Here is a 21,584-nt window from a genome sequence, read left to right as displayed (position 1 = left end):
TGACTTCCATGGCCATGGTGAAGTTGATCTGCCTCCAGTGTTCCAGAATTATCTGAGACGTCTGTTTGCCTATCTATCCTGGAAAAAAAATCACAAAATAAATACAATGAAAATACTATCTTACCTTTCTGCTTTCCTATCATATCTACTGCTCCTTGTCTTTTCTACCCTGTTTAATGTCCACTACAAAAATTCCAGGTGGTGCACAACACATGGGTGATTGGCTTTCATAGTTTCCTCAGTATTTAATTTAAAAGCCACGTGGACTGTAGGGCCAAAGAAGGGTTTGTATGGAAACCTCAAAAGGTTGATCCTATTAGAAAATGGCTGAACTTCCTGTCACTCTTGGCTGCTTCTACACATACTACTAAGAGACATGTTTGTGAACTAAATTGACAGAAAATTGACTCTTTTAACCCAGAAATCAGTTGGGAAGTAAGAAGACAAATGTGGTTTTTTTGTTTTTTTTTGTATTTCAGGTTTCTGGCTTTAATCAAGTTTCTAAAAGGCAACAGATGGATCCGCTGCCTAAAATGAGAGAGAGTCTGGTGAAAACGTACGTCTAGGTAGATCTCCCTCGCTAGTTAATTATACTCACCCAAGAATGGCATTCACACAACAGGTGCCCCATAGATTTTGGATGCTGAGAGTCTAGATTTTATAGCCTTGTATAAAATAGCGCATGGTAAGAGGCTTTTGAGAAGCTAGTGACCTCACACTCTGAGCTCCCAGAAGCACCATTAGTCTCTAAAGGAGGTGATGTGTTAAAACAAAGCAGCATAGAACCCAGGGGGAGTTAAAACTACAGTAGTAACAGCACAACAGACACAATCAAGTCTGTCCTGACCTTTTCAGTGGGGAAACATGTTTGTCGCTATGGACACAGTATGGTTTAAACTACAAATCCCAAGTAAACAATGATGATGAAGGAGCTTCTAGGCATTTCTGTGGTTTTATATACTTGTGAACTTTCCAGGCCCTACATAAAATATTGAACCACCTGATTCTTGTGTGTATGGCCTTATCCCCTATGCATGGGAGCATATTTATATACAACACTGAAAAAAAAACCAAGATATAAAATAGTTATAAATCAATCCTGTCCAACTACAGACAAGAGACATTCAAGGCATACATAATATGACAGATTTCTTTGATAAAGATTAATGATGTAGCCCAATTTTGCCCAATTCTCAGCTAGATGGAGAGAAGTATATTTTCCGCTAATAGTCATTACTTATTTAAACTACAATTAGTTATCTTTATACTTTTCATCATAGAATTATGATGTGGTTTAAATATTAAACCTTGACAAAGGACCTCCATGTAAAGAGAGTCAACCCAGTGTCTGAGATTCCTAAGACCGTCGCAGTGGTAAGAGAACCAGTGGGAGATTCCAGACCTTAGGACATATTCGTACTTGTGCTAGGATGTGTCACAGAGAAAAGATAGAACTGAAATCCACAAGGAAAAGGGCTCCTGGATTAAAGTCAGTGAGGAACTAGGTGCCAATTTGTGATGTCCTGCCTAGGCAGAGTCCCACCGACACACTTGGTCCTTTCAAGAATGAGTTACAGCAGCAAGCTGACAGCACATGAGGTTTTAATCTCCCGGGGAGGCTCATCACTGGCTGCCTAGCACCCAAGGGCTCTGTTGGCTTGGGTCATACTCTACCCAACTACTACTAATATTCCAGACTCCAAGAAGATAAGCAGGTGTCATGCAGGCACAGGCTTTACTAGGACAGGGAACAGTTGACACTAGGTGCCCTGTGGAGGTTTTCCCCAGGAGAGTAATCCTAAACTGCTGTCTCAGCTCATTTCTGGACAGCACCCTATTGTAGCTACCTTTGATTTTATCTTTACTCTAATCCAAATCTCTTCTTAAAACATACTACTACTACTTTGAAATTTTCTTTCATAGTGAAGAGGTACTTAGAAAATTAAACTAAGGCCATATCTACACTCCATTAATGCACAAATCCATAAAGACAGTCCCAGACTGTGACTCTGAGGAGAGTTTGGAATTTCACTGAATGCCTTGAAGCTGGCCCCGCAGAGAATAAATTCTGAAGTCACAGTCACCATATTGAGGTGCCTGCTTCCTGCATGCTCTCCTCAGGTTTGACTGTAGGATGCCCAAGCAGATCACCAAGATGCCAAATCCTACCTGTCCCCTTGTGGAGCAGGAGCTGTGCTCCATGCCTCCATCAGCTTGTGGCGGGGGGAGGGGTCTCTAGGCCAAAGGTCAGAGCTGAGCCTGAGGTGCTGATATAGGAGTAGATGCCGTGGGAACTGTCCCTTGTTCAGTTGCCTCCGCACCTGCAGAATTGCTCATTCCACACAGATCCATTCTGTCTCTGATGAACCGGGATGTGGAGAAATTGTCTACTGTAGACTGCTGCTTATAGTCTTTGGATGGATGGCTGAGCTGATGAGCGGTCAAGCAAATGCACTAGTAAGGCCTTCACTGTCTGCAACTATAAGCAGCACTCAGACCTCACCCAATAGAAACATTTACTCCATAAGACCTGTACATGGTTGTCATAGCAGCTTTATCCATGATAGCCAAAGGTGGAAAAAAAAACCCTAAAATGTCAGTAGGCAATGGATATTTCTTAAATCTATGCATGTATACTATGTAAATAATAACAATAAATACCCCTTATACAACATTTGAGTAAACCTCAGTCTTCTGTAAAGGACTATGTAAATATGCTTCTATTTACATAAGGTTTAAAGAGGCTGAAGTCATCTGGTGAAGGAATACAGGATGGTCCTTACAAATGGAGCTGAGAGTTAGGAAGCACAGGAGGGCCTTCCAGTAATGATAAGCCTGGGAAATAGTTATTGGAATGTTCACTTTATGATACTTCATGGATCTGTGAAGTTGCACACTTTTGTACAAGTCATGCTTGGAATGATATTTTAAAACTCAAGTGCTATGGCTTTAATGTTTGCCCTGATTGGCATTCTCATATGTGCTCATCAACTTGCATCTGCAACACAGAAGCTGAAACTAGTCACTTACTATTTTTTAAAAGGTTAATTTAGCTTTAGTTGAAGAAGTTCTTATTTATTATTAGTTGCCCTTTCTATGCTGCACCTGGTCAAGCATCACACTGATGGTTGGTGGTGCAAGGCAGAGCAAAACTGCCACACACAAGGCAGGGGAAGAGGTGAAGAGAGAGGGGCTGGGCCTCACTCCTGGCTTCACAGTTATGTTTTCAGTGACCTCAAGACTTTGCCAGACCCACCCTCCTACAGATCCCACAGCCTACCTCCCACCAGTACTGCCAGGGGCCACGGTTAACACATAGAACTTAAGTAACAGGCAACATCCATATTAGCAGTACCAGTGTTCAAACACTGGCCTATATAGTTTTTGTCACTCAGAATAAATCAGAGTACTGGAAGAGACCCAGTTAAGAGAAATTCTGTTTAGAGGAATCATCAGAAAAGTGATTTGGCCCAGTTGAATACCACCAATTATATTCTGACCTTATGAAATTTTGACTGTAAATGAACGTGGTATCTTCATCTTGCTGAAAGAGCTACACTAAAGATCCTTGTACACTCTGTTTAGAAAGAATTGCCAAGAAGGCAGTTAAGGGAAATGCTCTTTAGAAATGGGTTCACAAGTTGCCCCTAAATTCTACAAAGCTGATAGGTAGCTTTGGACTCTGAGCCATGGGATATATTAACTGTGAAAGACAGACTTTGGGAGGAAGGAACTCAAATAGTGACAGATACCACAGCCACAACTCATCAAGGAATCAATGAGGACATTTCTTTCTCTTTGCTATGCAGCCTCCTCTTTAGTTTGTTGATGGAAGTTTTCTATAGGATTGAAGAACCTTGAGGAAGACAGGGCAGTCCTTTGTGCTCCAAAACAAAAGGCCTGAGGGACATTACTTGTGGCTTGTTGAGGAACAGATTGTTTGGCAAGATTCTTTGTGAGACAAGAAGCAGATACAGGAAATGCAGCCAACACCTGCAGCCTTAAAAGGAAATAACTCAATAAACTATGACAGCATTGAGAAGTTCTGATCAAGAAAATTCTAGAATGCAGATGCTAGAATACACAACTGACATAGAAAATATTTATAATAGTAAATAGAAAGTATAATGTAAAATAATTTGGTAGTGTTTGGATGATTTGCATTTATTCATTTTTAGTATTTTCTATGAGTTGTACAGTTTTATATCATTTTAATGAGAGTAATAAATGAAGAAAAATTCTACCATAAGCTAGCTTGTGCAAGTCTCTGAGTCAATATTGCAGTATATTCACCATTATCCTTTAAAAAAAACCAAGAAGCATTGGTGGTAAATGAAAATTTGCACTGGCTTTTGAGCACATAGAAAGTCAATTTTCCTCAATCAATTTATCTAGTGTGCCTTTATATGAGTAGTCACTCTCTGACTCAGTTTACCCCCTTGTAAAATGAGGGTGAAACCTGTACTGGATGGTTGGTAGAAGAGTTAGAAGGTTTTGAAAAACTTCTAACTTGATAAATATTTTCAAATTTCATTCCTTTCCAATGTGTAGTGCATCAGTAACTCTAAAGAGAAAGCAAAATAAGAAAATATCCATTTGCAAAGATAGAGAAATAAGTATGAACAATAATTTGAGCATGCAAACAACAAATATGCAACACTTTCACTAGTATCATTTATGAAATATCCACATATAAAGTGGCTTCTACGCCTTCTTAGGCACAGTTGAGCAATATTGTTACCTGGTACACCCACATATATGTTCACATACAGTGAAGCAGTCTGCAGCTACATGCACTAAAAATGGGTAGTTTTTAGTGTGTTATCCAGGTTGAGAAGCCACACCCACTGATTCTAGACCATTCTCCATCTACAATGCCCAAAGAAGTGTCATAGCCGTTAGTAGTCAGTTCTCACCTTCTAGCTCTTGGTGGTCAGTCATCTTTCTGTTTCTGTGGGATTTTCCTATTATTATGTCACGTGCTGTATGCAACTTGCTTGTCTAATTTCTCAAGGTCATCCATGTTGAGCACAGCCAGATATAGCGTGTTGATTGGCTAACGTCCCAGATTTTTATAGACCATTGGTTATCCAATCACCAGTAGATGAGGATTTGAATTATTTGTACATTTCTGATAGTGTGAATATCGTTGCTATGGATACTCCTGACAAGGTGCTATGCATGCTACTTATTTATTTTAATGCAAAGTAACAGGCTTCGTTGTGGCATTTTCATATATACTTAGGTTTAAGTGGTTCCCCAGTCCCATTCCCTCCGCTTTCCCATCCCTCTGCACCCCTGTTGTATCCTTCTAACCTCAGGATGCCCCTGTCCACTTTTATACCTTCCTACTCCTCTCCCTTAAAGTTTCTTCCCCATGAAGGGGCTCTGTCTAGGTTCCTTGCACAGACACTTCACTTCAGGATAAATGCACATAAAAATTAGAAGCCAAGCTCGTATGTGGAGGCGCGCGTGGCACTTGTCCTCTAGTCCTGGCTGCCACCTCTGATATATTTCCATTTTCATTCCTTTTCATTTCTCCTCAAGGCTAATTAAATGTGCATTGTTTTCCTGTGCCACATTTTCACTATCCATCTGTTGATGGACATCTAGGCTGATTCCGTTCTCTTGCTGTTGTGAACAGGGCACCAGTGGACACAAGTGTGCACTCATCTCTGTCATGAAGTTAGAGCCATTTGTTTATGTACCGGAAGTGGTACAGCAGATTCCCGTGGCAATTCTAGTTTTAGTCTGTAGAGAAACCATCACACCAATTTCCACAGTGGCTGTGCCAACAGTGGCTGTGCCAACAGTGACTGTGCCAACAGTGGCTGTACCAACAGTGGCTAGGGGTTTTCTTTCCCCATGTCCCCATCAGTGTTTGTTGTTGTTGGTTTTCCTGTCACCTGCTAATCTGACTTGGTGAGATGGAATCTCAAAGTCATTTTATTTGTGTTTCTCAGAGGGATGAATATATTGAGCACATTTCCCATTTTTTTTTTCTTCATTTTGTTTCTTTTGAGAACCATTTGCTCAGTTCGCCAGCCCACCTACGGCAATTTTGGGGCTTGGAGGGTAAACATTTGCATTCCTTTGTATATCCTGCATATTAATGCCCCCATGTGAAGTACAGCTGGCCAGGGGTGTCTCCTTTCTGGGGGTCTCTTCTCTCTCCTTCTTGTCTCCTTTATGAGCAGAAGCTTTTTAATTTCCTATGATCCCATTTGCTGCTGGATTTCTATGCAGAAAATTAATTTCTATTCCTGTATCTTGAAGTGCTGTCCCTGTTTGCTTGTGTGTGTGTGTACATGTGTGTGTATGTATGTGTGTGTGTTGATCTTTTAAGTATGGAAGTTTCAGCATTTTATGTTTCAAACTGAGGTTTTATGGACAATTCCTCTCATCCCTTTTTGCTAGAGCTTTATTGTGTCTCCATTTTTGGTTGTCTTATCTGTTTTGTCAAAACTGGGCATTTTATGTAATAGCACATGGCTGTTATGTGTCTCAGATACTCTGTTTTCCCCAGGCCTGAGGGTTGCTGTTACTTGGCGACTTCTCTTAGTTCATTCTATGAAGCTGGTGTTCTCTGTCATGTGTGGCCACTACAGACCTTGCTGGGTTAGCTAAGCGGTTACCTTAGGACTGACAGGAAAACTTAAAGTACTTGGAATCAATAACCCTCTTCCTTCCTGGGGGACATAGCAAATGCATTTGGACAGGCTCTCCATACTCAGCCAGAAAAACCACAGCTCTGCCTTTGCCTTCGCTTTTGCTCTTGCAGCATGTCAGTTTTAGGCAAAGTTGAGAGCTTAGGTCCTTCTCAAGTCAAGAAGACTGGATACAAACACATGAGCATGGCGTTCCAGATCCCAAGACTTGTGCTAGAGTTTATTAATGCCCTTCCCCAGCCTTTTAACTTTCCTCGTTAGCTTAGTTTTACATAGTGGTAGCCATGAAATTAAATGATGGCTTCAATTTGTTCCAGCAAATACTCCAAGAGAAGTGTTCATGCTGGACCATGTCCAGAGGAGGCCAAAGGAGAAGAGCTTTGAAGTCAGTGGTTGGAGGCTCCTGTAGTGTGTGTTGGCTCCTGGTTTTGCCATAGCTATGGGCTGTTGTTTTTCTTGGAGGTAAGGGGCATGAGTAGGGCTAGGGGGAACTAAATCCCACACAGCTCAGCATTCTCACCAAATACCCAGCTTTCTTTGTTTGTTTTATAAATTCTTGAGAACTGCTACAGGCTTTTGATTTCTAGAGTTCTAAAGCACTCGCTTTATACTGTTTATTTTTTGCCAATTTCTCTTTGCTTTTGTGGGGGAGAGAAAATTTCCCCACTTAGAAGGAAAATGATAGGTCTTTACTTGATTGTTTTTACTGAGACCACTATCTGAGCTATATTTGAAAAGCACAGCACCTGAAGCAGCCTCTGCTATCTCACAGAAGACCACAGAGGCACCTGCACACAGCTAAGTCAGTCAGAGAAGATTCCACAGGGTCTGAAACCGCAAATTCGTGTATTACTATTTATTGTTCCTAGTCTATCTCTTGGCCTCTCTGTGTTCTTATCTTTAATTAAAATGAAAAGGTAAGTAGCATATTGGTCCCCCTCACCTCTCTATAGATTCCATATTGGGTACCTGATAGGCTGCTTCTGGAGTCTCACCTTTTGTGTACCTGTTCACATTGGTTGCCCCATAGCTGCCATGAGACGGTGACTCATGGTTGCCTAAGATGATGCTATAGGCAGAACAAGTGCAGGTGCCGACTTCCTTTCTCCAGACCGGAAGAGATGGGTCTGCCGTAGTTCTTCATATGTCGCATGTACTGTTTTTTGTTGCAGATACCTATGACAGAAAAATTACGATCAATGCTTATTTTATTTCAGTGGAAGATACAATCCTGTTACTCAGAAGATACCGAATGCCAAGAAAGGACCAGGAAAAAAGGTTTCAAGATCAAACCATCTTCCAAAACTCAACCTGTGATTCCAGAGCTGGGCAGACGTCTATTTCTTTCCATCTTTTTCTTCATCCAGACTCTCTTCAGTTTAGGAAGCTGATATTCAACACATTTCTCAGGGGAGAAAACAAATGAGGAAGAACGGCTTCTCTCGCTCTTTCAAAAGTTGATTCCTCTGCCTGCATAAAAGTAATGTGTCTCCAGTGACTCTAAATATCCAATACATGCTTTTGTGGTTCTTATAATATCTTAGAAGGGAACCTGAAGAGTGACGTCATTCCAATATTATCAGTAGGGTGTTTCTGATCTGCTCTGATTGCATTGTCATGTTGTATTTGGTTTCTAACGACCATTAGCTAAAATTACATATATTACATATGTAATATAAAATATATGTAATATAATATATAGTATGTGTAATATATATAAGACATATATGTATATATAAATATTTTTGTGATTTTTAGGTTGTACCATGTTCAGTTGAGGTTTTCAAAATCAAGGTTTAAGCATAGTCACAAGTCACATGCATATAAAAGTTTGACTGAATTACTGCCAATAACTTCAACCATCCACTGCATTAACAACCTCCAGGATTTGGGGCAAATCCTATCACCTCATGTTTATTTCCCACATCTACAAAATGACTGTGGGAAACTGTTTATAAGTTTTCTTGCAATTCTAGAAAGCCTGCTCAGAACCAGGAGCCTGCTGCTGAGTGTGTGGCGTTAAAGTCATTCTGTGATGTTTACTAACTCACAACAGTGGTCTAGGTCTCTGGATCAAACTTTGCAAGAGTTTGGAATACTGGAAATAGAGTGAGCCTAAGAGAAGAGGCATTGCTTTAGGACCCACGAATGTTGTTGAATTCTATTTGTGTTTAGGGCATTTATGACTTGAGTGGTTATTGTATGTGTTATCTATCTCAGGAAAATCTGTACAACTTACTTGCCCATTTTAATAAGAGAAATTATTGGAATTTAAATTTTCTGTGCATGTTTTGGCAAGTGATGTTTTGACCTGTAACTGATAAGAAGTGTCATTTGTTTTCTTTTACAGGTAATGTGCCTTTTACAATTGAGGGATTTATGTGTGTGTGTATATATATATATGTATGCATAATATGTGTAGTGTGTGCAGATGACAGGACTAATGCTGCACTTGTGAACTCACAGTAGCTATGGCTGCCTGCATGAAACTTGCATGAGATCAAGCCAGTCAGCATACCAGCTCCTATGGCACAGGGGAACATGAGCCCCACCTCTAGCGAGGAGCTAGTGACAGTGAGGGCTGCTAGGAGAGGGAGAATCTTTTTTATTTCAAGGATGTGGCCCCTGGTAGGTTCACAGTGCTCCAGCAGCTGGCCTCACACCCATGCATTTGTGGGCAGCACTAACTGGCTTCAATGGAATACGTGTATATATGTGTACACACACACTTTTAAAGGTATGCAGTTGGGAAGGGGTTATGGGGAGATCTGGGAATTGGGAGGAAGTGGGGTGTGTGTATATCTAAATACATTGTATGCATGTATGAAATTCTCAATAAAATATATTAATAATAAAATGGAATACAGGCATAATAGTGGCTTTAATGTACTTTGTCTTCCTTTATTTCTCTTCCAAGTTTGTTTCCAGAAACCATATTTTCTCCTGGCTTTGGGTCCTCTTTTCTGCTTCTTATATCATTTTTATTGGCTACTGGGCATTAATAATTTCATATTGCCAATTACAATGCTCTTAGGAGCATTTAAATTACTTACAATTCTGTTTAACCTTTCTGACTGCTGTTGGGCATGAGTAAACTTCCCATGAGCTAGGTTACTAAGATGTAGCCTGAGACCCTAATGAAGATACCCCTAGCGACACAAAAGACACTTAGCTCTGCCTGCCCCCAGACTTGGATTCCCCAGGCTTGTAGGCATTCTGCCTTACCACTTTGCACTTAGTACCTTCGTGCCCTGCAGAAGCTCAAGGCATCCTGTGCAGGCCTGGCTTTCCATTTTTGTTTGGCCTTTGTGTTCTGCAACACCAGCCTCTTTCTCCAGCATCTGCCTCCTCAGCGGTGGAAATGGTCCTGTTAACATGGCACTTCCTTCTCTGGAGCATGTGATGTGCTACAGGGGAGGACTAAGCGGGCAGCAGGGCTTGCTTCCTTCTCCAGGACCACTCTCTCAAGCCTGCAAACAACTGTTTCGTCTATTTTTATCTACCCTTCCATTTAGTCATAGTGCATGGTTAAATTTGGCTCTGTCACTCCTTCAAGGCCAGAATTAAGAACTCATCCACTTGGTATTAAAATAGTTTTTAAAGCAAAGACAAATATATTAGTATTCAACATAAAAAGCCTTTTGTTTTTTCAACCATTATATTTCTTTGTGTCAGTGCCTGGATAAAGTGGGGACACAGGCTTTTGTCCTTTTTTCCTTGATGAGGAAGTGAGTGCCATTTCTGAAGAAGAAAAAGAAGAAGAAGAAGAAGAAGAAGAAGAAGAAGAAGAAGAAGAAGAAGAAGAAGAAGGAAGAAGAAGAAGAAGAAAAAGAAGAAGGAAAAGAAAAAGAAGAAGGAAAGAAAAGAAGAAAGAAGAAGAAAAAAGAAAGAAAGGAAAGCAAATATTTGGTGATCAAACTGGCTGGCTATGGCTCAAGGAGCAGTTTCCTTTTTCCATTGTCACCCATGAGGACCACATTTCATGGCTGGGAAGCACTCTGTTTACCAGCATGTAGCTCATAAACGTTGGCCTGTTGTATGTGCTAAAAACACTGTTCAGGAGCACACAGCTGCTCTTAGTGACAGGTGCAGAAATATATGTGACATATCAATGAGATAAATCCTTTTGGATCTTCTTTCTGGTGTCTTGATGGGTAGCTTAGTGAGGTAGCTGATCTTGGTTGCAAACTGGACACATCCAGGAAGAAGGAACCTCAGCTGAACAGGCTCCATCAGCTGAGCTTGTGAGAGTGTCTGCAGGGCAGTTTCTGGATAGCTAATTTATAGAGACGGGTCTAGTCCACCCTGGGCATTGTCACTCCTAGGCAGGTGGTCCTGGGTTGTGTATGGAAGGTAGCTGAGCAAGCCAATAAGCCACGTGCTTTCATGGTCTCTGCTTTAAGCTCTAGACCCGACTTTATTCAGTGATGGCCTGTGACATGCAAATATAAACCAAATAAGCCCTCCCATCTCCCAAGTTTCTGTCAGTGTTATATCATAGCAACAAATGCAAGCTAGAACTCCTAGCTGGAAACTTGCCCTTCTCCTACATCAGCTTCTGAAGTGCTGGTGCCACAGGCATGCATCCCCATACACAGCCAGACCAATAAGCATAAGGCATGCATGCCATTTCTAGGACCAGTCTGCAAAACCATCCAAGATCATCATCCTTGGCTATGCCTGCTCCCCACCTGGCCTTCTTTGATGTTCTTTGGATATATTGTAAGCATAACAATGGCTTTAATGTGCTTATTTTCTTTCTTTAAAAAATTTTTTAATTAATTTATTCTTGTTACATCTCAATGGTTATCCCATCCCTTATATCCTCCCATTCTTCCCTCCCTCCCATTTTCCCCTTATTCCCCTCCCCTATGACTGTTCCTGAGGGGGATTTCTTCCCCCTGTATATAATGTGCTTATTTTCTATATTCCCTTTGTTTCCACAACTGATTTTTATCCTGGTTTCTGATCTCATTTTCTGTCCATTGCATAGTTTTAAATGGATGCTGTACATTAGTGTAATTTTACACTGCTGATGCTCATTTTATTGAGCTTCGTTCTTGCAAGCATTTAAATGACTTTTTTTTTTAATGTGGATGCTGAGTATCAAGCTCAGATCCTCAGTCAGACAAGGCCTTTACTGATTGAGCCATTTCCCCAGCCCCCTGCTACTATATAGATGGAATTACATTATCCAAGAAATTATAAAGTTGTACTGCAGTGATTTTCAGAAGGGCTTTAAAGATACCTTTTGGCATCCATGTTTGCTCAGAGAATGAACCTGGAAGTTTTCAATGCCCGAAGGATGGCATGATCTTTAGCACCTACTTCAACTGTGAGCTAGAAGATTGTGAAAAAAAAATACACTCTTTCCTTCCTGAGTTGCCTTTGGTCAGCGTTATGTATCACAGCAACAGAAAAGCAAGCTAAACACCCAGTCCAGCCTTAAACTGGCCGCCGCCATCCTGACTCAGCTGCCTCACACATTCCAAAGAAGCAAGTCTCAGAGCAAGTGAAATCTTAGAAGCACTGGATATTTCAGTAGCTAATGCTATCTACTCACATCCCCACACTCTCACAGATATGTCAGACCATACATGGATAGTAGTGCTCCTTGGCCAAGGGATCTCAACTAGCACTTAAAATTGAATCCAACTCTACCTTCAAATCTCTGACCATAACTAGAGCCATGATTTGTTTTTAAGCTAGACAGAATCTCCTTGAATTTCTAGTAATACCTTTATAAAATCCGCTCTCTTAGCCTTGCTATAAATGCTTTATAAATCGATAGTCCAATGCTAGCTTAGCCTAAACAGCTGTGTAAATCTAGTCCACCTCTGGATGGGAAACGTGCCCAGAGCAAGTGTCACTTGGGACAGGAACGTACAGCCTCACTGACCTGTGGCCTTTATGGAACCCCAGTGGGCAGGCTCAGTGATGACCTTCTTACCGGGAATTGGGAGGTTCCATGCTCAGATTCTGACTCTGCTTTCTGAAAGGAACACTTATGCCTACTTTTTCTCAGTAGCCTTTGCTTCACTCTTTTGCTTTCTCTTCTCAGACGCCTTGCTCACATGTGAAGCTGGTGCCAAGGGCTATGCTGTCCTTCAGGCACAGACGACTCCAGGGCTCATTCTCTGAAGAAACCTAGGGGTCCAGAGGTATCTTTAGGGCTCTTTAAAAATCACTTTTTTTTCAATTTTATAGACTTTTGGATAATACAATTCTATCTACAGAGCAGCAGAAGGCTGGGGAGATGGCTCAGTGGGTAAGGCGTTTGTTGGATGCCTTATATCCACATAAAAAGCTGGGCATGATGATGTGTGCTTCATAGTCTCAGTGCTGCAGATGCAGAGACAGGGTCATCCCAAGAGTTCATTGGTCAGCCAGTCTAAGCAAATCTTGAGCTCCAGGTTCAATGAGAGATGCTGTCTCAAAAAATATGATGGAAGTGATTGAAGATGACCCAAAATACCAACTTCTGGACTCCATACACACACATGCACACATACCCATATATACAAGTGCACACACACACAATTGAATAAATAAGGAATTCCATGTATAATAGCCATAATTTCTAAGCATAATTTGTGTCTTAGACCCATTCTTCTTTCTTCCTCATGAACGCTATCCTTACAATTTTTTACCAGGGAGCAACAGTTGGTCATATTGATTTCTGTGATCATCTGAGTCTTAGTAGCCTTTGTGGTGTTCAAAACACTTCTCAGTTTCATATTTGTTTTGGGAACCCTAGAGGTAATTAAACTTTCCAATATTTTCACACCCTTCAGGGTCCTAAGTTCATAGCTTTTTCTTGAAAACGGACTATTTGTACCCAAACTCATTTTGTGTTTGGTTTTTGAAGTCAACTGAATACACTCCACACTTAATACTAACATTTTTTTCCCCATCATCTTTCGTTGGGTGTACAATCTGTGGAGTACTTAGTCCTCTATGGAAAACAGGAATCTTCTGGCTTCCAGCCTCTGCATTGGTCTACTGCCTCTCAGAACTGTTGAGTTAATACTGCTTGCTCCAGTGTTCTGTGGAGGCAGTAGCTAACGTGGGGAGCCAGGAGCTCCATACAAAAGGCTTTCTTTTATACAACAACCAAGTGTGGCTTCATTAACCAAAGAAGTAAAGATAAATAATTACAGAAATACTTCATAACTGTGTGACAAAAGGAGGCACCTAAGAGTTCAAATCCTTGGCAGTGTTACAGTACCAATATATACCCACATCTTTACATTACACTCACACACACACACACACACACACACACACACACACACACACACACACTTGGGTTTAATGAAAGTTTCATAATATGAAAAGTTAATTCAGTAGACTTTTCTCTCCTGTCACTCTATATTCAACTACTCACAAGATGTCCCCTTTTCTACTTCATATCATCCTCAACATTCATAGGTAAGAACCTTCTTTTCAGATTGCCTGAATTTTTGGTGACAGATATTCCTGCTGGCTTAGGCCAGCTGTCACTGCGGCTAAAGGAAAGCAAGTCTCCCAGTGACTGTTTTCTCAGGCAGCACAGCCACAGATGCTCCAATGAATCTGCTGATTCTAATGGCTCAGTGGCAGTGGTGCCCAGGAGTGGGGACCATTCTGGACCCTGTGTGACAGCCTCAGCCACAGTTTTACTATTACTTCTGTTTAGTTCGATACTCTCCTCTTACAAGGCACCGAGGTTTAAAATGAGGTAGATTTTACTAGAAGAAATTCCTGCTTTTGAAAGTTAGTATATTACTAGGAGAACTGTCAAGACCGATTATAGTCTACTGCTGGGCATAATCAGTTTCTATGTAATCTTTTTGTTGTTGTTGTTGCCTAAAGGAATACTTCTTAACCCATGGGGGACATGTATTATCAATTTGCTAGTTACTAGGATGTGAATTCTAGTAAAACAGTCTCTAGGCCAAATAACCAGGGCCCAGAGGGGCTTATGGAAACTAAAGCACCAACCAAAGGCCGTGCATAGATGGGACCTAAGCCCCTACACAGATGGAGCCCATGGCTGTCTCTGACATGGACTCAGTTGTTGCCTGCTTTTTAATCATTTCCTCCAGTGGGGCTGCCTCACCAGGCCACAGGGGAAGATGATGTGCTCAGTCCTGATATGACTTGATGAGCTGGGGTTGGTGTGGGGCTAGGGGACCTCTATTTTTTTTCTGAGGAATAGGGAAGGAGGGATGAGGGAAGAGAGAGGGAAGATGAGACTGAGAGGAGAGAAGGGAGGGGGCTATGATTGGGATGTAAGGTAAATAAATACATGAATTAAAAAAAAACAACAGTCTCCTATGATATGAAAACATAGGAAGATTCCTGCTGAATTGCACCACAGACTGGCTTAAAATGAGCCAAACCAAAACAATTTTATTCCTACCAGTTCTGGAAGCTGCCAAGTCTAAGACCAGTGTGTTGGGGGAGTGAGTGAACTGGGGATGGTGTGATTCTAGCTCTACAGAAGTTAGACAATGCGTGCTCATTGCCTCGAAAGGTGGAGGAGGGAGGGACCTCTTAGGCCTCTTTTTCAGAAGGGCACTAGAGGAATTAATGAGGGTTCCTCAGGACACAGGGACCTCTCAAAGACCTCACCTCAGAGTTAGAATTTCAGCAGACTACGTATCCTCTGCAGCAGAGGGAATTAGGACTACATTGCACTTTTTCTTGTTTTCCCAGATTCGTTACAAAAGAAAGCATGAGTTGATGCATCCTCTGGGAAGATCCAAGGGCAAGATGAGAACACCTGAAATAATCCTTGTAGGGCCCAGCTACAAATACCCATGGTTAAGCACAGTGAACTTGGAGGGCAAGGCTGTTAGAACGACACTTCCAGGTTAAGAGAGCTGAGCAAGGAGCAGGAAGGAGACATGCAAGCAAGAGAGGGTCTGGCCTCTCACGTGCAGGAATGAACTGTCCCACCGAGGTTAGGTGGCAGATGCTATCTTTAAAGACAGTTGGGGACTTCTCTGGCCTTTAGATGGTTCATCTAGTTTTTTCCCACAGCACCAAAGCGATACTTAGGCCTGGTTGTGTGGGTCTTCTACTGAAACGATTTCGAGGGTTTGGGGACACTGTTAAGGAAAAGGGACACATTTGGTTGACGCGGAGGTTAACCCCGAGTAAACCCTGAGCCTTGAAACCTGATGAGAAATGATAGTGTGGGTGCCACTGTCACACTGAGGAATGTAAGTTCACACAGAGAAGGGCTATTGCATGCTTTTAAGTATGGAAAGGACATGATTAAACTGGCCTTTCCATCTCAGGGTGGCACTACCCATCTGATGAGAGCACATTCACTTTGACAAAAAACTCACTTTGGTTATGCATTTTTTCCTTTCCAATAAACTCTACCTTTTTGTGTCTTATTATACATTGGGTAGCATTATGAAACTGAATAGATTGCAGACATAGCTTTAAAGACATGAAGAAAATCCACAGTTGCCAACTAACTATGGAATGTCCTTAATTTGTCCTTTTCTTAAAATGTATTTATATGTGTTGTGTGATAGAGATATTTGCTTATGAGTGTGTGTGTGTGTGTGTGTGTGTGTGTGTATGTGTGTGTGTGTGTGTGTCAGAGAGAAAGAATGTGAGTGTATTGTGTGTGTTTGCTCGTGTACCATGTACATGGAGGAATCGTGGGAGGATAGAAGCAAGCATTAGATCCCCTGGAACTGGAATTATAGATTGTCATGAGCTGCCATGTGGGTCCTGGGAATGGAACATGGTCCTCTGTAAGAACAGCCAGGGCTCTTCGCTGCTAAGCAATCTTTCCAGCTCTACAATTCATTCTCTGATTCAAATATTTTAATGCCAGCTTTGAGTCAGGAATTTTCTAAGTCTTTATTCTTGAGATTGGGAGAAGACAAAACAAAACAAAAAAAACCCAACAACAACAACAACAAAAACCAACAAAAAAACAAAAAACAAAAAACCAAAAAGCTATTTACATCAGTATAAACAATGCACAGAAAACTAGAGTAAGGGGCTTTGTTCTGATGGGAGTGTCCCAGGAGGTAGTACCACAGCAGAGAACTAGAATGTGGGAAAATCTGAGAAGAAGGAACAGCAAGAAGGCATCGTGACCAGAAACTGAGGGGTAAGAACAGATTAAAAAAAAAAAAATCAGAGAGATGAGAGCGCTTTGCTGGACATAGGAGAGGACCTGGAGCATTTTTAGTGGAGGTTTTAAGACAAGGAGTTCATATTCTGCTTCTGTTTTAAGCCATGGTTATGGCTATTCTTTGTTGACTTGCCAGAAAAGATGGGGGGAAGGTGGGGAGATGAAAACAGAAGCACACAAGTTTGGCCACTACAGACACATTTCTGTTTACAATGGAACTTGACGGTGAGTGGAGTGCTAACTGTAAAGGTGGGATAAGACTGTGTGGTAGAAGGTGGTGAATTCTCCGGCTTTCAAGTTTTGTGGTTTATATAGTCTCATATAAACATCTCTCTCCAGTCCCATTATCTTTGAAAAGAGACAACTTTTCAACAAGCCAGATAGTCAGCAACCCTAGACAAATGGTTTATAATAGTCACTAAGATATATCAGTGTAAAGGAATCCAAATTATGAAAGTTTAGGGGTTTCATTTTGTATTTAAACACAAGACTTCATTTGAACAACCTTTTATTACATAAGCATATTATGAAAAATATACAATTAGCTGGGCCTGAAGGCACAGGCCTGTAATACCAGTTACACAGCAGGCAGGGGGATCGCAGATTCTAGGTCAGGCTGAGCAACTTAGTAAGACCCTGTCTCAAATGAAAAGTAAATATGAGAGCTGACGTAGAGCTCAGTCATATAGTTCTTAACTAGTGCCCATGAGGCTCTGGGTTCAATCCCCAGTACTGAAAGAGAAAGAGAGAAATACAACAATACTTTAGTTAGGGGAACCATGTAAAACTCCCAAGCCTGCCTAGCCATCTTGTAGGACAGACTGAATTGGTAATATTGGGTGCATATTTCTAATTTATCATGTATGTCATGGTACTATATTTGTTATGCTGATGCTGTAGGGACTGTAGAAAGAAAGTGTCATCTGTCCACTTGTCTCTGGTGACACACATGAGAATAGTTCAGGAAGGTTAAAGGTGACACAGGAAATCAATGGCTTACATTCCTTTATCATGCCCGTGCTGGTGGCAAGGTTTCGCTATCCAACACTAATGTCACTTTGGGTAGATATTTCTAAGGCTGCCCTGAGCCATTGCAGAATATTTAGCAATATCATTCAACTCTTAGCCAATGCCAACTGGAAGCCAGTTCATCTCAGTGTCCCTGGACATTGCCAGATGTCAGGCAGGGGCAGGGCCTGTCCAACAAAAGTCTCTTCAGAGAGATTCACAGTAAAACATTAATATCTGTCCACTTAAAAATTAAGTTTTCTTTTGAGGTGCTGAAAATGAAAATATCTAGGTTGATTCTTTTTAATTTCGGACTTTCACATTCTAGATGCAACACCATCACCACCACCACCACCACCACCACCACCAACAACAACAACAACACACCCTATCCCAACCTAGGAATGACTTTCTTTCACATAATCTTAGGGCCATGTTTTATTCAAATGAAATGCATCTGTGCTAGTTATTCTAGCCTGTTCCTCACCTCTGGAACAAAGGAAGGTTGGTTACTGTTAAAGAGAAAAATGTTCACACCACACCCCATGTCTGGTCACGACTTCACCCTTGTCCCATGTCTCATACAGGTGAACAGGTCATGTGATTCAGACAGTTATTTCTTCTCGGGCTCTGATGAGGTGGATAGAAGTTGAGAGCAGAAATATAGGCTTATTAAAATGCATGCATGTGCAGATTTCACTCTGTAATCAGAGGATTAACTTCAGGGCCCCTGTAGAGCCTCGGATCTGTTGTTGCTCGAGTCCTTTATAGAAAATGCTGTTGGATTTGCATATACACAGTGTACAGTTTCCTTTAAAGCGGATCTAGATTGCTTATGCAGGTGGAGCCCAGCCAATCTGAAAATCGAAACTCTTCCAAGAAACTTCTTTGCTGACATGATATCACACGCCCCCCCCCCTTTCCATACCCAACTGCATATGGGGAGAAGTGCAAATTATAAAATCTGCATAAAATCACCTTCAGGTTCTGAGTATTTGGTGTTTATGAACATTAATGGACACCGCGTGTAAAGGCTGAGGCTCTGCACCCTGTTGCCTAGAATGAACCTCAGTCTCATTCGGATCTCATCTCATTTTATATATAAAAAATATTTCTGCATCTGTAAGAGGTTTTAGGCCTGAAGGCATTGGATAAGGGACACTTACCCTGTAATGTCTAACAGTGTGGAGAGTGGCTAATATTATTGCTCAGGGAATGAGTACGGGCCTAGGGTATGTACTTGTGTAGTAACACAGTTTTCTCCTCTTTGTCTCAGACAAGATCTCTATGTTGTCCTGGAATTTGCTAGATAGACCAAGCTGGCTTCTGGAAAGATCCTTCTGTCCCTGCCTCCCCAGTGCTGGAATTAAAGGCAGAGGTCACAACTCCCGGCCAGTTTTCTCTAATATTTTCAGCCCACAGTTGGTAGAGTCATACATGAAGGAGGGTCCCTCGGTTTATTTCACTTCTTTCCACCCAAATAACAGAGAGCCACAGGACTATTTTTACACACTCCTCTGATGACTGAAATCAGACTCCCAGAGCAGAGTGCAACAGTAGCTCAGGACACCCTGAGGGCTTGCTGGGAGACAGACCACCTGCAGTGGTGGGTCACACAAAACACTTTTGTGAGACCTGTCACCACAAAACAAGTTTCTAAGCATTAGAAAAACCTGGACACAGTAACAAGAGAAAGATCTTGTCTCAATCGCTCTCAAGAAAATATCAAGCAAAGGCTGAATAAGAGGTTTGTTTCTCATGTCAGCAGTCACCAGAAACTTCCTCATTGCCTCGGTTTCTCAGCTGAGAAAAAGGGGCCGACGTGTTAAATCTCAGTACAAAACAGGACGATTTCAAAACTCCGAATCGAAGAAACCGCCATTAAGAGCGCTGTCCATAAGCACAGGCATCAGACAAAATATTTTATCGGACAAACTTCCACATCTGTAGACCACAAAGCTGCTGGCCCATCCCAGTCATCACAGCACACTGTCTGCCCATGCGTAGTGGAGCCTTACAGGCCAGCCTGGGGCGTGAGTGGCGGGCTTGGGGTGTCCACGTCACTCTGCTCAGAGCTCCCACAGTCCCCGAGCGCTTCCAGTTCCTCGCTCCGCCCCTCACAGCGCGGGCCCGCGAAGACGCTGCAGAGCCCTAGGCGCCATGGCCGAGCAGATCAGCAGTCGGAAGCTAGGCCGGAGGCCGGGACAGGTAGGACCTGGCGGGAGGTGGCTGTGAGCATCACCCGAACCCTGTCTCACAGGCCCAGTCCTGCAAAAGCATACCCAGGAGAGGCTCCATCAAGGGCCTGGGGCCGCGCGCTCCGGTGTGGGGATGTTACTTCAGGCACTCAGGCCACCGAGCCAGACTTCAAACCGCTGACCCTAGAGCTCGGAGCAGAACCCGGAGCTCGGAGCAGAACCCCCGGGGCGGTTCTTAAAATTAGGAGACTAGGGTTGAACTTTCCTACGGGAACGGTTTAGGCGACAGGGGCGCGCATTTCACTGCATTTATTTCCGGCATCCCTGTCCCTGAGCTGCTAGTCTTAGGAAGATGGCGACCCGAGGTGGCCTTGCTCAAACAAAGCCCGCTTGGCAGTGCACGCAGCATCCGCAAGCACCCTGCAGATAGAAACCCCCAAAACGCACCTTGACCAGACCCTTGGTGACCCACAGGGTAACTGTACCAGATAAAAAATAGAAAGGGAACCCCAGCCAGTGACTTATGCCCAAAATGCCTGCATTTTTCAAGGCCATGGCGAGAAGCTGGATTTAAGGCCTGGTCTGTGCTATAGTGTCTTACAGAACAGAACAGAGCGGGAAAGCTGATGGCCTGGGTAGAGAACCGCCGAGGAACATTACTCACCCCAGAAAGCAAAGCCAGCCTTAGCTGTTGTTCACAGCTATTTCTGAACAGATAAGAGGGGGCACTTGTACCTAAATGAGTTCGATAAAACCCTGAGAAAACCTTGCGTGCTTTATCTTCTGACCCCTTAGGAACAAGTTTCTGGAAGCGCATTTATTTCTGTAGGTCATTTAACGGGTTCTGGTGAGTCTGGGCGAGGTGTTCGTGCGTGCTCAAAAGCTCTAAGGGAAAAGTACTTCCAAGGCGAAAGATTAAGCAAAGCCGTATGAAATGGAATTCTGAATAAAATACCCGGTATCTAGAACACAAATAAAATTGTAGATTCTGACCGTGCGGAGTGTGGAGCCTCCACCCAGTCTGGTGGTCCTCTGCAAGAACAGCAGCCTGTTCAGCCTCTCCAGATACAGCTGCCTCCCTTGATTTCTGGGAAATCGAAGGCCAGTGATCGCCCTCTTGAGAGTTCAGGCCCAGGCAGCCGCTGTTGATTGTCAGCGCTGCTCTCGGTGATAAGAGTGACATAAATACCAACTCACTAAAATGGAGGCGTGATTTGCTCTAAGCGCTCCAGCACCTGCTGTTACTAATTAAGGGCTTAGCCCGCCGCCAGTTGCAGATGGAAATCTAGTGCTTTACAATTGTAGAGTCTGCAGTGCCCTGAATGCTGCGGTCAGAAATGAGACAGAGTAGATAAGGACACTGGCAATGACGCGGCGACTTTATCCAACTGCCTGCAATTAAAGGGTGCGACGCAGGGTGTTAACAGGGCATACCCCAAGGGAGCATGGGATTTCATTTCCACTTAATTTTTAAAAATTTCCCAATGAATATGTATTTTTTAAGTGCACCAAACAATTCATACAGAAACAAAACAAAACAAAACAAACAAAAAATAAAACCAA

The 21,584-nt window shown here is 42.4% G+C and overlaps 1 protein-coding gene across 1 annotated transcript in view; it reads left to right on the top strand.

The window, feature by feature from the left end:
- Positions 1–21,584, top strand: part of LOC311590299 (spermatogenesis- and oogenesis-specific basic helix-loop-helix-containing protein 2-like) — a 61,382-nt gene that overhangs the window by 20,358 nt on the left and 19,440 nt on the right. The window contains exons 7-9 of the mRNA XM_084769185.1: positions 480–556; positions 7,886–7,981; positions 19,670–20,297. Of these exons, the coding sequence (XP_084625311.1) occupies positions 480–556; positions 7,886–7,981; positions 19,670–20,297 (801 nt within the window). The remainder of the gene's footprint in view (positions 1–479; positions 557–7,885; positions 7,982–19,669; positions 20,298–21,584) is intronic.

The sequence above is a fragment of the Acomys minous genome (assembly GCF_964271855.1).
Source record: "Acomys minous genome assembly, chromosome: 19".
NCBI classification, from domain to species: Eukaryota; Metazoa; Chordata; class Mammalia; order Rodentia; family Muridae; genus Acomys; species Acomys minous.
The sequence above is the reverse complement of the archived record's forward strand: the minus strand, read 5'-3'. Positions and strand labels throughout refer to the sequence as shown.